Here is a 24434-nt window from a genome sequence, read left to right on the forward strand (position 1 = left end):
TTCACCATTTCTATAATGTCATTTCAAGAACAATATATAGAGAGTCACATAGTATGTAACCTTTCCCCTCACTATAGTACTCTTTGGAGAAGTTGTTGCATATATCAATAACCCCTCCTTTTTATTGCTGAACAGTATTCCAGGGTAAGAATGTACCACAGTTTAATCATTCACTTGCTGAAGGATATCTGAGTTGTTTCCAGGTTGGGGCTATTATAAATACAGCCACTATGAACAGATATCTGAGTGAAGACAAGCTTCCATCTCTCTGGGATAAAAACCTAGGAGTGCAATAGATGAATTATATGCTACTTGTAAGTCTAGCTGTAAAGGAGACTCCCAAATTCCTATCCAGAGTGGTTGTATTATTTTGTATTCCTCCAGCAAAGTATGAGTGATCTAGTATCTCCACATCCTCTCCAGCACTGATGTTTAGCATGATTATCTATTAGGGAAATGCAAATTAAAACTGTGATGAGATACCACTACATACCAACCAAATGGCTAAGATAAAAAATAGTAACAATGCCAGCAAGGTTCCTATTTGAGATATATCAGCATACTCAAAAAGGATGGAAGGAAATGAGAGTGACTAAAAGAAAATGAAGGAATTTATAAGGAACCCAGAAAAACTGGACCCTTTAGGGGTCATGAAAAAAGAACAAGATAGCAAAGGAAACTGAAAATTAGATAAAATATAAAATCAGGAGTCTGGGGGTGGTAAGAAAGTTGGGATGAAAGCTTTTAAGGATGCAATGACCATCCCTCACTGAGATATCACATTGAATGAACACTGATCTAGAACCATGGTTCCTGTAATATGGAAGTCATTGATGCCAATGTGGTCAATATAGGAGTGGAGGAGACAGGGGCCAGGCAAAAGGAAAGGCAGAATGCAGATGAGAAAATGAGGCAGCATTTCTAATAACTGATTTTTTTAGACTTTTTATGTAAAGAAATCAATAGCTACAGGCAGCTGTGGAACCAATAGAGGAAAAAAAAAAAAAGGACCACTGCTAAAATATAACCAGATGCTGTTGAGAAGAATCCAATTCAGAGGGAAAGGCAGAAGGTGTAAGATAAAGGATGGATAATCCATGAAGTAATGGTCCTGAGATGATGATGAGAGAATGAGATCACAGCATGTATTTTGACCAAATGGCATTTGATAATCTAACAGATCATATTTGATAGCAGAATCTGAGGGAGTTTCTTCTGGTAGCTTCCATTCTACTATGAAGAACGAGGCAAGAATATCTCTCGAGAAGGAGGCAGTGGGGACGGGGGTAATTAGAAATCAGGGTAGATCACATATGCATAAAACACTTGAGAGCAGAATATAGGCGTGCAAAGTGGAATCAAGGCCTAGATCTGGTTTAGTCACAACTTTTAATGATATCCTTGTGCTTGGCTATGTGTTTTCTCTAGCAACATTCAACTGCTTTGGCAACCAAAAGAAGTGGTTGGGTTCACTGAGACTGAAATATTGCCAGAGAAGTGTCACAGGACAGAGGGGACAAAGATTGAGGAAAGACATTATAATAAAAATTCTGATGGAATATTTATATCTATTTGTCAGAGAAGGTATGATCTCAGAGATCCATTAGGAGGCAAGAACTGTGTTAGGCACTTAAACCCAAATGAACTCAGTCAGTCTTTCTGATAATCCAACATGATAAGTACCTCCTTTTATCAGCCTCCTTTAATGGACAAGAAATCCTTGCTTTAAAGATCCAAAGAATCTTGATCCCTGCCATTTCATTTTATAAAGTAGAAAGTGGCAGGGTCTAGATTCAAACAGATGTCTCTTCAATTTAAATGTTGAGCTTTATATAACATTTTGTGGCTTTCTGTATGTGGAGCCTGAGCCAAATGGCAAGGATGGTCCTGAATGTCAAGAGATATTGAGTTTGGATTTTTGGATTTTGATGTTTCTGATACATATTTGTGATTGCCAATAATGTCAAGTTCCCTTTAACTGCAAAAGGGATCGACTGGCATCACTAGATAATTTCTATCCAGCACAAATGAATAACTATGATCCTTTTCCAAGAAGGTAAGATATTGAGGGGGGTTGGTGCGCAGTATGTCATGGATGCATGTACAAAGAGGTCCTTTCCCTGTGTTTTACTTTCATGCTGTCTTTCCAGGTCACTTTCTCCACCCCACAGTCAATGACAAAAGAGCTCTGCATAGTGTCTCTGAGGAGTACCTGTCCAGTTTCTGCTCCCTTCCTTTCAGTGACAGGATGCTGGGTATCCTTCACCTGCCCACCTTCCTGTTTTATATAAGGGAAAAACTGAAAACCCGTTCTATTCTCCCCCCAGGTTCTGTTCAACAGATACACACAAGACCCCTCTAACCTCCCTCTTGCCCACAAACTGTCCAGTGCTTGCAGTCTGGGTCCAGAGGGCCTTTCAGAATCTAAATCTATGATCTAAATGCAACTGGACAAGGAGATTGCTCAATCCCCTCTGAGAGTGTGATCCATTGCCTAACAGAAGAATGCATCTCCTCCATTACTGGAATCAGCTGCCCAGTACTGGGGTTACTGGAAAGAGCTGTTGCGATGGGACTCTTGATTAAATATGTGAGTTTCCTGGAGTCCTCTGAAAGGGACTTAGGCTCCATCTGATAAAGACATGAATCAGAAACAATGTGTAATAGGGAAGGTAGAAGGTGGTTTTGAGGTGGGATGGCTGGGGAGTCAGCTTTTTTGTTGCTGTGACCAAAAGATCTGACAAGAACAATTAGAAGAGGAAAAGTTTATCGTGACTCATGGTATCAGAAGTCTCAGTCACAATCTCAGTACAGAGTCCCATTGCTCTTGGCCTGAGGTGAGGCAGAACAACATAGCAGAAGGGCCTGGTGGAGGAAAAAGCTCAGGACATGGCACCAAGAAGCAGAGAGAGTTCTGCTCACCAGGGACAATATCTAAACTCCAGAGGCATGCCCCTAGTGACCCACCTCCTCTAGTTACATCCTACCTTCCTTTAGTTACCACCCATTTAATCTCTACCAGTAGATTAACTCACTGACTGGATTATAGATGTGATTATCTAATCATTTCACCTCAGGATCTTCTTGCATCGTCTCACACATTAGCTTTCCGGGGATGCGTCATATCTAAATCATAACAGGAGTGATACTGGTGAGATTAGGAAGGTGGGGAGGAAGTTGTGTTTTTTTTTTTTTTCCGGTTAGAAGGGAGGAATAAGGAGGATGAGTAGATTTTTATTAAAGTCCAGACTGAGTGTGAGCTTGGACTTCTGCAGGACCATGCCACTGGCTGTACGGCCTGGTGGAACCTAGTAGCCTGAGATTGAGTTTGTTCCCTCACTACAATGCCATTCACTTGGGAATGTCACCCTCTTCTGAAGTCCCATTGCTCTCAGTCCTGAGGATGGATTTGGACACAAAGTGAGCCTTCTGTTGAAAGTGCTTCCAGGGGTTCCATTTGCTGCTTCAGTTCTGACCCTCCCCAGGCTGCTTGTCCTCACATTATTGCAGATTCACTCTGCTTAACAGAGAGACTTCAATGCTCTAAAGAAACACTGCCCAGAGCTTCTAGAAACTCACAGGTTTGATTTCAAATCTACCAAAAAAGTCCTTGAATATGGTCAACACCTCTGATATGGGTACATAAATCAGAACTTTCTGTCCTCCCAAACCATTTACAAATATATCTTATCCAGGCAAAAAAACCTAAGAAGTGACAGAAACTGACTTACAGATGCTCTGGTCTAAGGTTTTTAGCCATAATACCTTGCATTTAGATCCTCTGACTCCTCTGAATTTTATATATATGTTTATGTTCACACACACACACACACACACACACACACACACACACTCAAATTTAGGTTGGAAATGTTTAATAAACTGAAAAGCACCAAATAGCTATTATCATTCTTTAACTCAACAATTGATGAACTCCACTTACACCAAGAATGCTAAAGATGTAATGAGCGAGTAAGTTACTTCTGGAATGAGATAAAACACATTGTTTAAAAACAATAGAAAATGATGAACATCATACATTTTCTTTCACTTCTACTTAAAATTGACTGGAGAGAATAAGGCCTAGTACAACACCACCTCATCTTACTCCACTTCAATTAGATGTGTTATACAATTATCCTTCAACTTTAAAGCACATCAGATATCTCAAGACTCTTCTTGTTTTTTTGCTACACCTGTTTGTTTTTAAAATGAAGTTCCATATGTCCCATTAAGTCCATTTCTTCATTTAAGTGAATGGAAATTCTACTGTCCACACTAGAATTATATAGACATGCTAGATCAATCCAGAAGTAGTCAGGATAAGGACATACAAAAAAGATGAATGATCTAGAACTTAGTCTGAACATGAGAAGATTCAGATGACTTGAGAACTTAATGTTGTCAAGTGGAAGATGTATTAGCAGTCTTCTCAGGATCATGAGTGGATATTGTAAGGAAATAAACTTCTGCCAAAACAAGAAATAACTTTATAACTTTTAGAGAATCCAACAAAGGAAAATTTGCTTTGAGAGCTAGCAAATTTCCCGTCACTGGAACTACATGATTTTTTTTTAAAACAACTATAATGATAAATCCATTGCAAAATCACTTTGCAAAATCTGTTGCAAAAAGACCCTTGAAAAATGAGTAAGCACCCCTCTGTTTCTATTGTACATTGTTCACTTGGTTACATGGTACAAAATGAAAGAGAACTGCATATTCCAAGATCCACCCATAGAAAGTCAACCAAATGGCAAAAGTAATGAGCTTAAAGGAACTTTTCACATTCTAGTCTGCATTGTCTAATCCATGCCAACAGTCCCACATTGATCCGTGATCATCCTGTTTCTCTCATCTCTTCCTGATTATCTTTTTCTTTTTTCTTTCAATTTTTTTGTTTTTTTGGCACTGGGAAATGAACCCATGGGCACTACATGACTGAGCTACCTCCCAGACCTTTTCATTTTTTACTTTGAAACACGGCATCTCACTAAGTTGCTGAGTCTGGCCTTGAACTTGCTATCTTCTTGCCTGGGCCTCCCAAATCACTGGATTTACAGGCATGTGCCACTGTGCCTGGTCCCTTCCTGGTTTTCTGTTGTCAACTGTGCTTAATGAAATAACTCATTGCCCTTAAAGTCTGCTTTGCAGTTTATTTCTACTTATCAAAAGAATTTGCAACATGCAGTTTTTCCAACATCCCTATCTCTTGATCACATTATCATCATGCACTTTTTAAGAAGGGGAGGTGGTAAACTATTTCAAACTGGATGAATTTCTATAAGTGCAGTAACATCCCTCAGTTTTTAAAGGGCATCCTTTTTTTTAAAGTTGTCATTTGAATTCAAACTCTTTGGAAAACATGCATAATAATCTTAATGATCCCATTGAGTAGTTTAAATTCAAATTGTGTAGCATTTGAAATACCATACTGGCAGCACTTTCCATAAATTACTCTCAAATTCAATACATCCCTAGACACACACACACACACACACACACACACACACACACACTCACACTCACACTCTGTTGCAAGTACCATATTCAAAAATCTTTAAATTATAGTTTCTTGTCTCACTTAAATTTTCACTTGGTTGGTATATTAGGCTATAGTGTCTGTTTATAAATTTCTGTCTAATTTTTCTAAAAAAATAACTTTTTTGGCAGACATACAGTTTTATATCCTTTCAGAGTAAATGGAACTCTCCTTTGTGGTAGGGTTTCTGGCTTGGGAATGAATGTGTACTTACAAATGTGTGTCTTGATGTTCAAACCTGATTTACTCACTTACCTTTCAATTCACTGTATACACTAGCTCTTTTAGGAAATAATAGGAGCTGAATCAAAAGTTGACTCCTACTGGCGAGACTACTCCCTAGAGTCTTTATGATGAGCTCTAATCCACAGCAGAATTGGATTGATTACAACTCAGGAATTTAATGATTAAAGGAATGAAAATCCTCTTGGACATAAAAGATCCCATTTACACTTTATATCTTGTATCTTTCAGAAACAGTATTTGTTCACCAAGCTTACCAGGAAGATTTTAGAAGTGGGGAAATGTACATAAATGAGCTATGAAGTATTCCAATTATAATATGTGACCCCCCAAAAGGTAATATAAAATGAAGGCTTCCTGCAGTAGAATTCCAAGCCTCTGCTACTCACAAGCCTAATCACAACTTTATCAAGGAAAAATTCCTCCATGAACTTGACAATAGGGACATTCTTTGCCTTTGAATTGTACTGACACCCATCCCTCTCTGCTAGAAAACTGCTGCATGTTTGATTCCACTTAGAACATCAATGAAACAGTAAAGATAAGATACTTGGAAATAATTAGAATCTTTGAGACTGATTAAAGACTTTTTTGATGTATTAACAGCTCCTACTGAATGTTACAATTCACTGACTTATGAGTTCCTCCAAAGATAATCTTCTAAACTGCAAAACCTGGTTGGACACAGTTGGTTAAAAGAGACTGTCATTGTGTTGAGTAACTTAGTATTTAACAATTGTTGCAGCATGAAGTTATTTACTTTCCTTGAAAATAATTTTAAAGAGCTAATTCAAATCTATACTTAAAGTCTGTTATGCCTATGGACCAATATAAAACCTCTCCAGTGCTCTAAAAGCCAGAGGGGAAAATGACCAACATCATCAACAAATATTAACTTAATACTAGTGGAGTTTGAAGCCTCTGCAAGGAGCCCCAGAGAATGCATGGGGGCACAGGACATAGTAAGACATAATCTGTTTGGGAAGATGGGACCCCGGCAGGCTTAGATAAGCTGCAAAAAAATTAGTCCCCATCTTTCATACCCTAATCCAAACTTTCCCCAAATAGAAAATTCCCTTTATGTCATTTATTCTAGATTTCCATCTATCCGTTTGGCTGTTGATCTCATTCCATCTTTGAGTGATTGATGATTCTTTAAAAAAAAAAAAATTGCCCCTCCCAGTGCCCATTAATATGAGAAGCAACATGCTTAGTAAATACTCATTAGATGTTGTTCATTGGACTGTACCATTTAGGCAGGCAATTGAAGTGGAGAGTTCAGAAAACTAGACTCATAGTCAGAAAAATGCATGTCAGCACTCTGTTTCAGTGTTTTACTGAGACTTCTTTCACATCTAACCTAGAAATAAGACCTGCCTTGTAGAATTGCGAACATCAAATGAAAAAAAAAGTACTTTGGGCACATGCATGTAAGATATTATTATGTTAAGCGATTGGTACAGGTGTTAACTGCTAAAGGATGTATAATTAATATAGCTAAGAAACAGGTAGATTATTAAATAAAGTTGCCAACACCGGGGCTCAGAAAATGATACCCCGCAATCAGGTGCTTTGGCACTCTGAACTCAAGACTGGAAGGCTCAAAACCAACATCTGTCTGACCTTCTCCTGCCTTCCTGTTTCTTCTCCCCACAGGGAAAGGCTTTCTCTGCTTTCCTTATCTGACTAAACACAGAAGGAAAACAATTGTCAGGAGTCCCTTCCCAGAGAATCTCATCAACAAGGAAATATTAATAGTATTGCAGGAGAGAAGACTGAAAGTCAACAATGGTCCCCATAGACTTTATCACAGACTCTACTCCCTTTTCTTCTAAAGGCCCATTCACTTTCCCTCAAATCACTTACTCTCCCATAAATGGCCTACATCCCTCTCTGTTCTCCCTTAAAAAAGTTATGTATCCTTCTAGATCGGAGCTTTTGGATACTCACTTTTCTTTCTTGTGATGCCCCCATGTGCTTAATAAATTTGTATACCTTTTCTCCTGTTAATCTGTCTACTGTCAGTTTATTTCATAGACTCAATTAGCAATCCTTCAGAGGGTAGAGAGCCATTGTTTTTCTCCTCTACACTTAATATTATTCAACAGCAATTGGGAGCTAAGTTATTCTTTCCCAAAAATATCAAATAATTTAACTGGTTGTTATAGGATTTAGGAAATTTACAAGGTTCTTTTACTTGGAAAAACTGTACCCTCACTGGGTCTGGATTACTAATCTGTAAAAGAGGACCTTGAATTTGAGGACTTCAAGGTTTCTTTCTAGCTTTGATGGCATGAAGTTTGGCTTCTGCTGAATTCTACCAACAAATGATCTTGAACTGTCTAGGGATGCTGTGTGTGTGTGTGTGTGCGCGCGCGCGTGCACGCGCATTTTTAAGCCCCTGTAAGGTTTAAAGTATCCACCTTATCAGCAAAGGAATGACAAGATCAATGTGGCTCTTGTTTTCTTGAGGTTTTAAGACAAAGAAATTTGGTCTCTATATTAAATTCCATTATCATCTAAGGAAGACTCTCATTGAAGCAAAAATTGTGTAAACCAGAACATATCTTTTACCTCTTCTACCCTCCTCTTTCCTGCAGAATAATACACATATATTGAATGCTTGATAAAACCCTAATGGCCAGGCTGATTTATTTTCCTTTCGTCCTGGGAGTTTTAATGCAATTTAACCTGGAAAACAATCATTTAGAAATTGAAATCATTCTCATTCTTTCTTTTCACCCTCTCAAATCCAACTCCACCTTGGGAGTCTTGTTCAAATACTACCTTCTCTGGGAGGTCTTTCTTAATGCACTCACAGACCTATGGTTAAAATTGTGTAAACCAGAACATATCTTTTACCTCTTCTACCCTCCTCTTTCCTGCAGAATAATACACATATATTGAATGCTTGATAAATCCCTAATGGCCAGGCTGATTTATTTTCCTTTCGTCCTGGGAATTTTAATGCAATTTAACCTGGAAAACAATCATTTAGAAATTGAAATCATTCTCATTCTTTCTTTTCACCCTCTCAAATCCAACTCCACCTTGGGAGTCTTGTTCAAATACTACCTTCTCTGGGAGGTCTTTCTTGAGGCTGGTTTGCAGTACAGAACATGTCCTATTCTCTGAGCCCTGACCACTGCCTAAGTCTCTCTGACAAAAAAGTCAGGTGATTTTGGCTTGTACTGTATTTGTCTGCATGTTGGCCCCTTCCCAGCCATGCAAGGGCTCTGTGAGAGCATGGACCAAGTTCCATGCTGTTCTGTAACCCCACAGTACTGAGCACAGTCCTGTGCAACTGGAATGTGCTCATTCAATATCTCTTACAATTGGCAGATAGTTCATTCTTCAGTTAAAAATATGCAAAAGGCATATGCCTAGCTGCTCACTTTCCCCAAGGTGCCACAGATAGCAATCCCTACCTTTTCCCGGATCCTCCTCCATAAGAACTGAGTTGCCCTGGAGGGAAATCTGACAGCACAATTTCACAAAAACAACCTTCTTCATCTTATTTTACTTTGAACTCAATTAATAGTAATGCTTAACCTGCCACGTCTTAATTACATTGGCAAGTTGGTGAGGTTTATTGATCCATGCATGAGGAGTTAATTCCAAAAGAGACTTGACAGAAAGCACTTTCTGGGAGAACACATCGTTATTCCAGCAGCTTTGCTGGAATGACCCCCAGATGCTGCCCAGCCAGACTTAGGCCAGTTTGGCTCCCTGCCACTTGTGCCAATTTCCTAATGATTTAATAGGAATGTGCAATAACTTTCTGTAAAAACAAAGTCTCTTTCTTAAAAAAACAAGATGAGACCTAGCAGGTAAAATGTATCCTTAAAGGAGAATATACAATGTCTTAAACACTGATAGGGCCTTACTGAGTGTTCAGCAAAATTCCTTAAAGGCAATAGGATATTCAATACATACTTGTTAAGTAACTAAGTGTTTGGCTTCTATACCTAGAAAAAGGGGATATTCTAAACAATACTCCATCAACTAATCATAATGCACTCACAGACCTATGGTTAAAAGATTTAATTAATCGTTAGGTATGTTTCCTAAATCCATACGTAGAAACCCTAACCCTCCATCTGATAGTATTTGGAAATGCAGTCTTTGGGAGATAATTAGGTTTAGATGAGGTTGGTAGTTATTGGTGTCCTTATAAGAAGAGATCTAAAGAGTACGCTACACATCATCCATCTCACCCACCCTGCCATGAGAGGACACAGTGATAAGGTGGCCTTCTACAAAACAGAACCAGCACTCACACCAGAACTCTATCATGCTGGCTCCCTGCTCTTAGATTTCCAGCCTCTGGCACTATTAGAGAATAAATGTTTTGTTGAAGTCTTCCAGTCTATGGTATTTTGTTTAACGGACAAATATATTTATTAAAAAGAAAAACAACAACAAATGTCCTAACTACTCCCTATGCTGAGCAGTATTACTTTGGGTATTATTTGGGGAAATGCAGAGTAACGTTTGGGGATAGACAGGGAAAAGAGAAATGAAGAACAACAGAAAAAAAAAAAATGAGCTGTTTTCCCTAAGGAGCTCATAGTCCATACAAGGGTGAGATTATCTATCAATAGGAGTTAGTATGAGATTGAAGAAGAGAGGAAATATGAAAACAAAATGGATAGACAGAAGTCCTAGAAACACAAAGAAGGAAGTACATGCAGTCAGCTAGAAGGAACTACAGAAGTACTCTCAAAACCAAGGTAACCAAGCTGAACCTTGAAGCTGTGAAGAGGCGCTTTGCTGATTAAAACACAACAAAAAGCCCTCCCCAAGCACAGGCCCTCTTTTTTCTTTTTGTTGTAAATGGACACAATACATTTTTATGTATTTATTTTTATGCGGTGCTGAGGATCGAACCCAGTGCCTCACACATGTGAGGCAAATGCTCTACCACTGAGCTACAACCTCAGCCTAGCACAGCCCCTCTTTTAGCAAGAATTCATTTAAAAGCAAGGTAAAAGCTAAGGATTGGAGTCCAGAAGTCCAAAGTTCTGCTTTAATCTTTATTGTCCAAAGTCTGCAACTTTCTAAACCTTGATTTTGTTAATTTATAAAGAATGATGATAATGTTCCCATTTGTCTCTGGGGGGTGGTTAAAAAATGAATATGTGGCATTAGGAGAAAGTAAGATGGGTCATGGCATTGGCCTCTCCCTGCATGAGGACTTCCTGGCTGAAGATCCTGAATTCCCTTCCCATAGTATTTTTCTTTGAGGCCCAACACATGTAGTACTTTAAACTTTTTGGAAAAACTATTTGTATATGTGTTATGCTTTATAATAGAATTTATTTAGAATGTTTTCCTTAACTGGAGTAAAAATAATAAAAGCTCACTTTTTAAAGGAATACATTTTAGAAGGTTTATGTCTCATGAGCCATATTAATTTAAATTGCCTCAAATGTCTTTTAGCATTATCCAAAAGCTCATAAAGTAAAAATAACTTCTCTGGAAGAGGTTTCTTATCTTTCAAAAGTAGCTGATATAGTTTAAAATCTCATCACATTTGGGTGTTTGTGATTTTTAGGTTGCTTAAAAAGTCCTCAATGTATCCATCTAATTGTGACATTCTAAGCAAGAGTCCCCCTTCTTTGGCATCTCATTTTCTCTCCTGTAAAAGTAGGAGGCTGAATTACTAAATAATATCTAACTTAACAAAAAATATTCTTTGAAGATATTCAAAATAACAGGCCCTTGGTCCCTGTGAGGTGTTCTAAAAGGGAACCTGCCTTACTGTAATGGTGACGTCAGCCTATGCTGGCATACCCTATTCTGCAGCGGAGTGGACTGAAGAACAGATCTGGGAAGTAGACTTCATTTATTTATTTACTTATTTGTTTATTTAAGCAGTAGTGGGAGGGAATCAGCCCGTCATGTTCAAAGTCATCAGGAAATCAGAAAACTTTCACTCAAACTCCTTGGGAACTTTCGTGTGCAAGGAGAGTGTGGTTTTGACCTTGAGTACAGCAGCTCTTATGATAATTCTATGGCTGGAAGCTAGACAGCTGGCTTCATTCTCACATCTTTCCCCTCAATCTTTATATTTACATTTCAGCAATGACTTTGCTCATAGATTCCTGGAGCCAAGTTTTTCTCTTCCCTTCTAACTCTCACATAGAATTTCAAGTCCAAGTACACCAAAGGGCAAGTAAAGGGCACACTAACCAAACACTGAGAGGAGACACTGGCATGGACAGTAGAACCAGGTCACCTTCACACTCTCCTAACTGTGAAAGCAATGACAGGCTCGCCTACCATGATAAGCACTACAGAAAAGACAAAGAAGAATCAAATGTGACCCCCCCCACACACACACTCTTTGAGGGGTTCAGAACAGTAAAGGAATGTGTTGAGGACTCCAAAGACTCTCTAAAACCAGTTATAATGAGGTTAAAAATTAGGAAAGAAGTGGAAATTAAAGCCTTGCAGATTCAAGGAAGCCTCCTTCTAGTTGGGTAAGTTCCAGAAAGCTTTTGAAAGCTGGAATTGTTCAAGATTTTTAAAGGTTGGAGATGGGAGAAGACATGAGGCAGATAACAGTCTAGACATGGACAGAGAAGCCTTAGACACATCCATGTTCAGGAGAAGAGAATCCATGGTGGGCAAGCAGTATAAAAGGAACATAGAGGAAAGAGATGGGAGATAAGGGGAAAAAAGTGTTTTGGGGTTACTTCTTGAATGAGCTGAGCTGGAAGTATAGATATATAGGTATTTAAATCTGAATGTGAATAAGACTCCCACTCCAACCCTACCCCAGAACTGTGAAAGGCACAGCGTTTCTATCCTCTTGTGCAGCCAATTTTATTATTTTAACGAGGACTTCAGGGTGATTCCAAAGCAGGTGACCTCTGACACGTTTTAAGAAAACCAAGCTTCCAGAGTCTCATCATTTGTCATCCCCCAGACTCCATGAGTTCTGAAACCAGCAGCATGTTCTTTGGTGATTCAAGTCAGGGAAAATTCTCCTTTGCAGATTTTTGCACATGTGTCCTTTCAGGATAGGTCCCAGTGCACTTACTTACTGCTCAAAGCCCTTACCATGACTGTTGCTCATCCCTGTTCTCTCTGAATCTTCATGTAACTATATAATCATGAGAAACAGTATTTACATTTTATGCATGGGGAAACTGAAGCTAAGAGAAATGGGTGGAAACAGAATAGTAACTGATCAAGCTGGGTGTGGTTTTAATTTCCATAATCTATTTTTAAAATTATCTATTGCCATCAGACACTATAATGGCAATATGTAAATCAATGGAAGTGTAACTGATGTGATTCAGCAATCTGTATACGGGGTAAAAATGGGATTCATAACCCTCTTGAATCAAACTGTGAAATATGATATATCAAGAAATATGTAATGTTTTGAACGACCAACAATAAAAAAAGAAAAAAAAAGATAAAAGTTTACCTAAAAAAATAATAAAATAAAATAAAATAAAATTATCTATTGCCTTATACCAACCCCCCCCTGAATATCTTACCTAGAATCCTTGAGCTTACTTTCAAGTTATTTGTAAGATTGATTTTATAGCATAAACACATACACATACATACACACACACACACACACACACACACACACACACACACACCCTCTGCCATCGAAAGGACATATAAAGCTACAGACATTTCTGAGGGTATGGGGGAGTCAGAAGATCCCCCTAACACAGCTTCTAAACTATAGTTGGCTAATTATAATTCCTTTATCCATTAAGAGACATAAGATAAATATGAAAGAAAATAAGGAATAGGCTCCTTCCCTATTTTCTTTCCATCCTTTTATCTCTAAAGTAGGAAGTTTACTGAACCACTGCCAACAATTCACTCAGCCTAATGAAGTGTATAAGTAATGGGATTAAATAATCTTAAACCATTATTACAGTGGCTTGATGCTGACATTCATCCAAACTCTGCAAACATCAAGTGGTGAGTTCATGCTTGATTTAAAAATAAACAAACTGGGGCAGTGGGAAGGTTCTAGCATAAAGTTTCAGAGGCATTTAACCTGGAAATCTGAGACCCTTCATTCTGGCTAGGACTGAGGCAAACACTGTCCTACTTCTACACTCTCCAACCCAAATCCACTAAATCCAACATTTTCTAGGGATGTCTCTCAGGACCTGGAGCCACATATGGTTAAAATTCTTTGTGTTGGTCCCAAAGAAAGCAGCTCTTTGAAGACATCATCAAGGCTCATGGTTTCTATTCCTGTCTCTGCCATTAATAAACCATATAACCTCAGGCAAATCAGTCAGCTTTCTTGGGCTTTAGCTTTCTCAGCTATAAAATGACGTTATTGAATTTCTAAGGTTCCTTCTGGTCTTTAGAAAGCATTCTAATTCTATGGCAACAGAAGTGAATATAGTTTGGGATAGGAACGAGGAGGAAAATGCTATGTTCAGCTAGGTCTCTTGGTTGTTCTGGGCAATCTACTTTCAGGTCTGTGCTTCCTTTCCTTACCAGTAAGTGCTGCCTTGGAGCCTGCAGGGATGTAGTGAGCAGTCACCAAGATCAGCCAAGGGCTGGGGGTTATTTAGGGAAAGGGACTAAATTATACCCATTGCAAAGGACAGTGCAGTAAATATTCATCCCCCCACTAAAATTATTGTTGCTCTTGTAGAATAACAGGGTGATATATAAATGACTAAAAATAAGATAGTTTCCAAAGGATGTTCAATCCCCAGATCATTCTGTACATGAGTTAATTACTTTTGCAAAGTTCTATAACATTCTTCACTTTAATTATTTATATCTTTAAAGTTTTAGCTAGGTATTTTGTAATTTTTGTTGCTTCTATATAAGGATATTTTTCCTGTTATATTTTCTAAACCTAAACTTGTAATTTTTATTTTATCAGGTTGTTAAACTTTCCTTATTTACTCTTTAGATTTTTCAGGTTTTCTAGAAAAATAATCATATCACACATAAATATTTATACATCCTACTGTTAAAATATTGAATGAAAAGTATCAGAAAAATATGAATGAGATACAGTGCCATTTGTTTAAAATTAAGGAACACTATATGTGAACACTCTATATATATGTATCAAAAATATAAAGAAATGCATGGATAATAACTTTTAAAATAAAAATAAATTTAGAATAGTGGTTATATCTGTATAGGAATTTTGGAAATGTGATCATAAAACAGAACCCAGAGGACTTCAACTGAGTTCCTTATGTTTTATTTCTTAAATTGGATGACAGGTACAATATGACCTTTATCATATTATTCTCTGTAGTTTTGTATGTTAGAAATATAACTAATAAGCAGAAATACACACACACATATTTAACTTTTTCCTTGTTTCCCAATTTACATTAAAGGTTAGAACATGAAGAACATTAATAAACAGGAGAGCCTGTTCATAACTAGACCTAGGGAGAAGGCTAGCCATGACTTAATTTTTTTGTCTTCTCCTGCCAAATATATATCTCTTTTTCCTTCTATTTTACATAGAGCTTGTTTTGTGTCATCATAGTTGTTTTCTTTTTTAAAATAAAAATGTGTAATAAATTTTATAAAATGTACTTTCAATGAAAAGCATATATGGAAATGAACAGTTTTTGTTTTCCAATTTGATATACCAATATAACTATGTTAAAGTTTCCTACTATTGTCCTAACATTGTAATTATGGAAGACCTTGGAATGCTTTATTATGTGGTATCCAATCGACTAATGTTTCATCTGGGATCTCTGCATTTGTGAAAGCGAGATTAATATAGTGTTTTCTTTTGGGGGTGACCTAAGTTAGGTATTACCACCAGGATCAGGCTGGTTTTATAAAATGATTTGGGAACCTTCTCTCTTGCTAGGCTCTGAAAGCTGAAATAGCACAGGAATCATTTGTTCTTTGAAGATATGAAAAATCCTGTTAGTGAAATTTCCTGGGTCTTTCTCAGGTAGCAGTTCTGACTTTCATCCATGTTTATGAGGTTAGATGAGTTTTTATCCCTGCATATTTCAGATTTGCAGAGAAAAGAGTCTCTTCTATAAGAATTTAAATGTAATAATTTTAAAATATTCTCTAGACTTTTACTAAGAGCTTCTTTTTAATTGTAATTTTCTGTAACTTTTGCTTTTCCCTCTTTTATTTTTACCACATTTATTTTATTACTCTTTTCAAAAAATCATCTTTTAGACCTAAAAATTCTAGTGATTTTTTCATTTATGGATAATTTTTCACTTAGCAAATTCCTTCTTTCTTTAGGTTGCTTTTTGTGTAATTTTCTTAGGTTAATTTATATGTACTCCTTCTTGTTCCAACTAGTGATCATGGCATTGCCTGGAATTCAACTTGGCTACATCTCCCTTTTTGCCAGGCAGGGTTATCCTCATCCCTACTTCTCGACAACTCCTTAACCTGAAAGGGGGTTTATATATTTGTCCCTTTATATATCTTGTTGTTTTACTGCATTGATCTGTAACTCTGTTAGCCAATGTAGGAGCTATCTACAATTTTTTCTTAGGCTTTTATATGATAAATGTTTTTCTAATTCTTCTGTGGTCCTTTTGTAAAGAAGATATAATTTCTTTAGCTGCAGAGATCAACTGACCTTGATTACATCAATCTTATTAATTTTATTCAGCCCCTAGAATTGATTGGTCAAAGCCTGAAAGAAGTATGTCAAAGTTTTATAAGATATGCCTTTACCATTTTCATCTCATATTTTATCAATGTTTTCTAGTATAAATTTCAAGGTACTAATTTTTAATGTTGGTCTTGTCCTCATTGGGAACAATATAGTCATTAATAAAATACAGTTCTTTGGTCTAGCTGGTAATTTTGATAATTTTGTCCTAAACGATATGGTATCTGTTTTTCATATTATAGATATTTGATATTTTGTTTTGAAAACTATTCTTTTAAGGGTAATATTAATAATGTTGAATTCTAATATATCTTTTTTTAATTTTCTATGTTTTTTATGAGTAGTTTTATTGGCTCAATGCTTGTCAAATAAGGGTTCTTATTTGATCTGGATCTCCTGCACAGCATATTTTGATTGACTTGTTCATTTGATGAAATATTTCTTTGAGTGACTCTTCAGAAAGGGTATGTAGGTAATACATGTTCTTTTTGGATGTCCATGGAATATTTAAGAGACTATTTTTGAGCAATGTTTGATGAAATATCCTGTAACAAAACAAATTACTAACTAGTATGTGTGGTATGATTCATAGGATGTGAAAATAAACATGTGGAGATATATCTGTATCTGCATCTGTATCTATATCTACCTGTATCTATCTATACTATATCTCTATCTAGCTTCATACATACAGGTATATAAAAATAGAAAAGGAATATGCAGTGAACTATTCTATTCAGATGAAAAGATAACATACCTTTTTTCTTCTATTTTCTAATGAGCATATACTACTAAAACATTTCTTTTAAATAATTACTACCACAAAAATTCATTGTAATTTTAAAACTTTCTCTAAAATGAAGGTGAAGGTACATCACTAAAATTCAAATTTTGGATTAACCTTTTAAAGAAATTATGAGGAAATAATCAGTAAAAAGGAAACTTAGAAACAACAAATGATATTTCCAGTGATTTTTATTAGGCAAATAGAAAGGGCCGTACTTGGAAATCAAGGCAGGCCAGGGTCAAGTCCTCGATCTGATACACATGCTCTCTGGAATTGCACAAACTGAGATTTTTTTGAGACTTCGTTTCTTGACATGGGAAATGAAAGCAAAAATAATTGTAACTACTTTTTAGGATCACTTGGGAATAACTGTTGTGGTTTAGGTATGTGGTATCCCCAAAAGCTCCTGTGTGAGGAGGAGACTACTTAGAGGTGAAATGATTGGGTTATAATAGACTTAATCATAGGACTAATTCCCTGATAAACATAACTGAGTGGTAACTGAAGGCAGGTAGGGTGTGGCTGGAGGAGGTGGATCATTGGGGGCATGCCTCAGGGGGATATATTTTGAGTGGAGTCTGTTTCCTGGTGTGATATCTTGAGCTGCTTTCCTCTACCATACTCTTCTGCAATGATATGTGGCCTCACCCTGAGCCCCGAGGAATGGAGCCTGCTGTCTGTGGACTGAGACCACTGAAACCCTGAGCATCCAAATAAACTCTTCCTCCTCTATAATTGTTCTTGTCAGGTCTTTTAATCACAGAAGCAAAAGAACTGACTAAAATAATTAACGTATTTTTTTAAAAAGTGCTTTGTAAAAGTTAAAGCGTTAAACAAATGTTCATTGTTGTTATTATTTTTATCTCTAAAGGCAGTTTTTGCTTCATAATTTGAGGTGTTTCAGGAAGAGTAATCTGTAAACACTAACAAAGACCATTTTTCACCTGCCATTCTGCAATACTGGAAGGCATGATGCAAGTGATTATCAGTTAAAATCCTGGAAACGGTAGGTGCTGATGAGAGCTGACTGTAGATGTGTGTGTGTGTGTGTGTGTGTGTGTGTGTGTGTGTTGGGAGGGGGGATGGCAGGATCTTCATGTACTCAGGAAGTTGAACATTAGCTGCAGGCTGGGAGCATGACCAGGCAATAAAGAGTAAGCACTCTTCCTAGTCTTCATTTTGTCTTTTACTATAAAACCATCAAAGGTGCATTTGTAAAATGAGACTAACAATCTCCCCTCATCTATTTCACATGGCTCTAATATCTACGATAACATGTAATAAAAGATGCTAAGGAGCAAGCACTGTAAAATGCTAGATTCTAATGAACGGGAGAGATGATGTTTCAGAAGTTAGTGTGGTTACACCCTGCAAAGGAGGGTTTTGACTTTTTTTTTTTCTTTTTTGAGCCATTTTCCTTCTTCCTGGGAGAGTAATGGTGAGATGAGGATAAAATATCAAGAAGAAAGTGTGTGTGATATGTGGTGTGTATGCATATGTGTGTGCTGTGTATGATGCATGCATATGTTCTATGCATGTTTGTGGTGTGTGGCATGCATGTGGTGTGTATATAGTGTGTGTGTGAGGTATGTGTAATGTGTGTACTGTGTGAGAGGCATGTGTGTGTGGTATGTGTAAAGCGAGTGGTGTGTGTGATATATGTGGTGCACATGTGGTATGTGTAAAGCGAGTGATGTGTGTGATGTATGTGGTGCACATGTGGTGTGTGTATAGTGTGTAGTGTGTGATGTGTGTGATATGTGGTATGCATGTGGTGTGTGTGTGTGTGTGATGTGTGGTGTGTGTGTGTGCAGTGTGTGGTTTGTGTATTGATGTGTGTGTAGTGTGAGAGAGATGACAAGACAGAGAAAAACACATCTCATCTTAGAGATGAGAGACCAAAGGCAAGCAGTTAAGAAAAGAGAAGGGAAGTTCATGTGGATTTAAAAGATTTAGTCCAAACTCCCAGTTCCTGTTCCAACACCCATATAAGGCACTGGCTACAAGTGCTTTTAAAACATTTTATTAGGAGAACTTGAATTTATAAAGGACAGCTTTCCTGCAGAGATACAAAACCCAACCTTTTACTGGAGGTTGAAAAGTTAGACTGTTTTAACTGCAGCCATTTAGTGACACAAGAGAGTAAAAGTCTGCTGGTGGGCTCGCCACTAATGTGCCAAGTTCATGTACCTCAGAGCTTAGTCTCCTTTGGAGCTGGCCTCCTGTTTCCTGAGGCCTGTTAGTCACTAGGATTTCAGCTCTAATAAAAATGTCTTAACAACTTCTACCTTCAGTGTCAGGAGTTGGACTCCTACCACTCTGTGTTGGAGCCCTGGTTTAGGGGAGACTCCTTGGCTGCCATTTGGTAAACACTTTGGTGAAAACTTTTTATGTGCTTTGTTCTAGGCCAAGGCTCCCTGTCAGTGCTAAGAGGAAAACGACACTGATTGTGCTAAATCTCTGCTCATGAGTAAGCTGGTCTCAGGGAGGGCAGAGGACATACAAGGGGGGAGACATGACTACCGCCTCACTGATGGCAGTACAGAAACTGGCGTAAGCAAAGCGTGAAGCTCTTCTTCTCTTACTTGTTCTCATGTTCCTCCTACTACATCAATTTATTTTGGGATTTCTATCGTAACTACAGCCAGGATACTTCTCCAAACTTAAAAAGGGTTTCTAAATTGGATCACATAATACTAAGGGCAAAAGGTGATGATAGTCATATTATTAATCAGATTAGGCCCTCATATTGGTAAATGGTTTAATGACATACAAAATATCATACTTGTTCTCTCCCTCTCTTTGAGGATAGAAAAGAAATTAATATCTTCCTTTAATAAATGTGAGCACTAGTACTCAGAAGATGAATGATTTACCCAAGGTCATACCAAGAGAGTCACCATTACTTAAGTAGATGCTGTTTATAACACTTTACTTCCCAAGGAAGTTTGAGTGCTTAATTTTAAATTGTTAATTTTTTCAAAACTTTATTAATGCTTAAAACTAAGCTTTTAAAAAGATGTCAAAGAAGAAAAGCATCTCAGTGACACCAAACTCGAAAAACATCTCATCAATTTTGATAATAATTATAAGAATGTAAATTAAATAACTGTGACATAATGCACTTTTTAAATTGGTTCAAAATAAATATAACTAAACCTCTCCAATAGGGAATAGGATACATTTAATAAGTATCCTATTCCCTATTGGAGAGGGTCTCATTACTGCTGATGGTCCTATAAACTGGAAAAATCTTTCTAAAGAAATGTAGCAAAGTAAAGCAAAGTCTTCTGAATTACTCTGCTCTTGATTGGTAAGATAAATTTAAAATTAATCTATGGAAGTAATTTAAAAAATATAAAAATTTTACTCTGTTTCCTGTAAGCCTATTATTTACAATGCTAAAAGATTGGAAAACACCTAATATCTTTTGAGTGAGAAATGGTTTTAAAATATAGCATATAAACATTATATAAACCTAAAGAGATAAAAAGCTAAAAATGAAGATGATTACCAATAAAAAGCTATGTACATATTTATATTAGGTTAACAAATAGGGAATAGAAAATCAAATGTGTGTAGGGAATTACAATGCCATATTGAGTAAAATTTATTTAAGTACAGCTATTTGTACACAAGGATGAAGAATTCAAGAGACCTTAGAAACATATCTGCAATTAATAAACCAAATCTGAAGACATTACTTGTGCATTTTACCTTAAAATAATTTAAATGTTTCATTTAACTATGATCTTAGATTTAATCCAGTTTTTTTTCCAGTTTACAGGATCCTCAGCAGTAATGAGACCACTTATTAAATGTATCCTATTCCCTATTGGAGAGGTTTAGTTATATTTATATGACATTAGTTATATTGATCTTTATCAAAAACCAATTTTGGCAGAAATAAATTTAGTTTATAGTAGATGGGTCTCATTCCTGGATTCAGTGTCACACATGCTTGGGTGGTCATTACACAGAAATAATTCACTAAGCTACTGAATATGGCATTGTAATTCCCTACACATATTTGATTTTCTATTTCCTATTTGTTAACCTAATGTAAATAATATACTTATTCCATCATTGAAAAAAATAAACAAAAGAAAGGAATCCTGACTGAAATCCAGGGACTGGGTTTTCTCTGCTTCATAAAGAATGTCTTTTAACTACTGGTTTCCTGCAGTTGTAAAAGAGGCAATTTTTCTGGGTCACACAGAAAGTTCTTCCTGTTCTAAGTCCTTTGGTTCTTTAAAACACACATGTCTAGGATTGTCCTTAAAAAAAATATTGTTCTGTTTAATTCTGTTTCCCCAACATCTTTTTAGTTCTAGTGTGCAGCTTATTGGACTTATGCAAATTTAGAAGAAATTAAAGTGCTAGTATACCCATCTGAGGGTGTGAGAGCTGTGTTGAACTCCGCAATCAATGCTGAACAAAGGTCCCTGGGTAAAGCTTAACTGAATTCTGGTACAAATTAAATTACATTTTAGAGTCACTATGTATAGATTTCATTTTAAAAAAAAACTTGATTAAATGTTCTTATGAAGGAGGATATTAAAAAGATGGTAAGGATTTCCATTATTTGAATTCACCCAGTTCTTCCATGTCTGTGATTAAATATCTCCCAGACAGTTTTCCTTGCTATAAGCACAGTACATTAACATACAACCAAAGCAGGGGGGGTAGTATGCTGAAGACCCTATGCCTCGAAGAGAGGTTAAAACCTGAGCCCACACACTGTAGAAACTCTCCTCATTTTGTCATATTGGCCTTTCTTTGGTCTTATTACACACTCAGGAAAGCAAGCAAAGCATTAAAAAGTGGGAAGAAGTGTTATGTCTGAGAGCTAAAACAACTTCCTGGTGAATCTCACTGCATAGGTAAGGTTCTCAGGTTCAGAAACAGTGATGAGGATCAAACATCTTGGTAAAATTAATCTTGGAATACCATGTATTCCACTACTGTTTCTGGAGAAGGCAGAATGATTGCTTCATTTCATCTTCTGTAGTCTTTGGGGGAAATACTGAGCAAATTGAAGCCTTAGAAAGATGAAGTAATTTACACAGGGAGACAAAGTATTAAGTGATGGATTTGAATTCAAACTCAGGAGCTCCTCGTACTGTTACGTTGTTTCCTGATAATGTATTTAAGAGTTTTGGTTTATGAAGGATGAAAAGAATGGGTGAAGAGGGCTGTCACAAGAAAGTCATTAAAGTGGCCAACAGTCAACAATGTAGTCAAAAAAGGATGAAGCAGAAAAGCTATAAAAACAAAACAAAACAAACAAAAAACCACACACAACCATTTGTAATTTCTTAGATTAGGAACAAATGGGCCTGGGGTGCCTCTGCAGGCTCTGCTGACATCACTGTCAAAGCTCTTGTAGCAACCAATAATTTCATAGTGGTGGTTTTAAGTTATTGTCAATGATAGTTCATGTAGTCCACACGAAAAGGCTGGGAACTATGCAATGCTTTTCTCTTTTCAATGAAGATCCCAAAAGGTGATATCTGAAATATTTGAATGTCCTATAGTGGTAAGCTTTCATTGGCCAGACTTTCTTTTAGATGTCATTGCTCTTTCCAGATCAACAGGACATTACTGTGTCCATCTTTATGTTTTGGACAAACTAAAACCATGTGGTATTTGCACAAGATATGAGGCTGTGGATAACTGAATATAGCCCTGGCTCTGACACTATGACAGAACATAAGAAGCTACTCTCCCTCTCCCTGTTTCTGTGTTCTCACTTCTAAAGAGATAAATTAGGCAAATGGTCTGAAGATTTTTTCTTTCACCTCTAAAAATGTATGGCTTTTTAATGATGCTACATGTATTTAAATTGCCTCTGGGAGAAAAATGAAATAAAATTGAGCCTAACAGATGCAAAATGATAGGTAATCCTTCATAGTCTTCATCTTGAACTTTTGGAACTGTGCTACAAACACCAGCATTACAATGAGTTAAAGTTACCAGGTTATGGCAAAATACCATCCAGGCCACAAACTCCAATAAACCTTGAATTTTGGAAATTTTGCAAAGCTGTGACTCCCAACACCTTGTACCAAGGCTTTTTTGATGCTGCAATACCTCGGCATGAAGGGCCAAATCATTACTCTTTTGTGAGTTGCAAAAAAAGTAATACTTTTATTCACAAACACATGTTAGGCAGATTAAAATCATGCAGAAAGATAGCAAAATAAGGTACTTTAGATTATTTAAAAAGTTTGTATTTAGTCATCCAATTGTTCTATTAGAGAATAACATAATAGATTAAGTAGCCTTGCAAAAAATCTAAGATAATATGACTATTTTTCAGTCTCTCAGCTATGTTATTAAAATACAGGGTTTTTTCTTTTAAAAAAGAAAACAATTATTAGCTCAGTCGGTATTACTATTCATTTCTCTTTAAGGTGCTCTATAATTCAGGGTTTCTCTGCATCATTGAAAATCTGCTGGATAAGGCTGGTAAGAAACATTCTGGGTAGAAAAGTAGTCCAGAAGTTTAGAAGAGCCTGACAAGTCCAGAAGTCTGCAAAGATTCCCTAAAAATAGTGGCTTTCAAACACAGGCTGAGATTTACTAGCAAAAGGTAGACTCTGCTACTGGGAAGCCTTCTGATGTTTTGAGGAGGATACCTGCTAGTTTGGACATACATGCCTAAAATCCACAAGTTGGTGCACTTCTCAGCTGAATCACTAAATGAAAAGCAGCCCCACCTCAATGCACATTTCTGACCTCATATGAATGGGGAATACAGGGAGAAATCTACAATATGCCTATTTACTTACACACACACACACACACACACACACACACACACACATATACACACACACATATTATAACATTGGGTGAGAAATAAAGCTTAGATGGCTACATTCTGTCTGGAGTGATTGGCATTAGGCCAAATCACCTGAAGAGAAAAAATAAAAGCACTTACAATGTAGCAGGGCTCACAGTATGCTTTCTTTTCAACAGCATAGAAGGGCTGCCCTCGGAGCTTGTTGTTGCAGATGATGCAGGTGAAACAATCCACATGGAAGACCTGATCCATGGCAGTACATCCTGTACCTTCCCCAACTACATTTTCCCCACAGCGAGCACAGCGGCCTGAAAGAAAAAGGGGAAGAATTATTAAGGATTGATCCTTCTGAAGAAGTCATTGTCCAGGAGACAGCAGATTTGTATTGTCAGCAGCAGCAAAAGAACCACCACCACCACCACCA

At 37.0% G+C, this 24434-nt stretch overlaps 1 protein-coding gene across 1 annotated transcript in view; it reads right to left on the bottom strand.

Annotated features, from left to right (window-relative positions):
- The window catches only part of Lpp (LIM domain containing preferred translocation partner in lipoma), a 633514-nt gene that overhangs the window by 75776 nt on the left and 533304 nt on the right, over nucleotides 1–24434 (bottom strand). Inside the window, exon 9 of the mRNA XM_026389376.2 lies at nucleotides 24149–24318. Within this exon, the coding sequence (XP_026245161.2) occupies nucleotides 24149–24318 (170 nt within the window). The remainder of the gene's footprint in view (nucleotides 1–24148; nucleotides 24319–24434) is intronic.

Source organism: Urocitellus parryii, chromosome 2 (genome assembly GCF_045843805.1).
Source record: "Urocitellus parryii isolate mUroPar1 chromosome 2, mUroPar1.hap1, whole genome shotgun sequence".
NCBI classification, from domain to species: domain Eukaryota; kingdom Metazoa; phylum Chordata; class Mammalia; order Rodentia; family Sciuridae; genus Urocitellus; species Urocitellus parryii.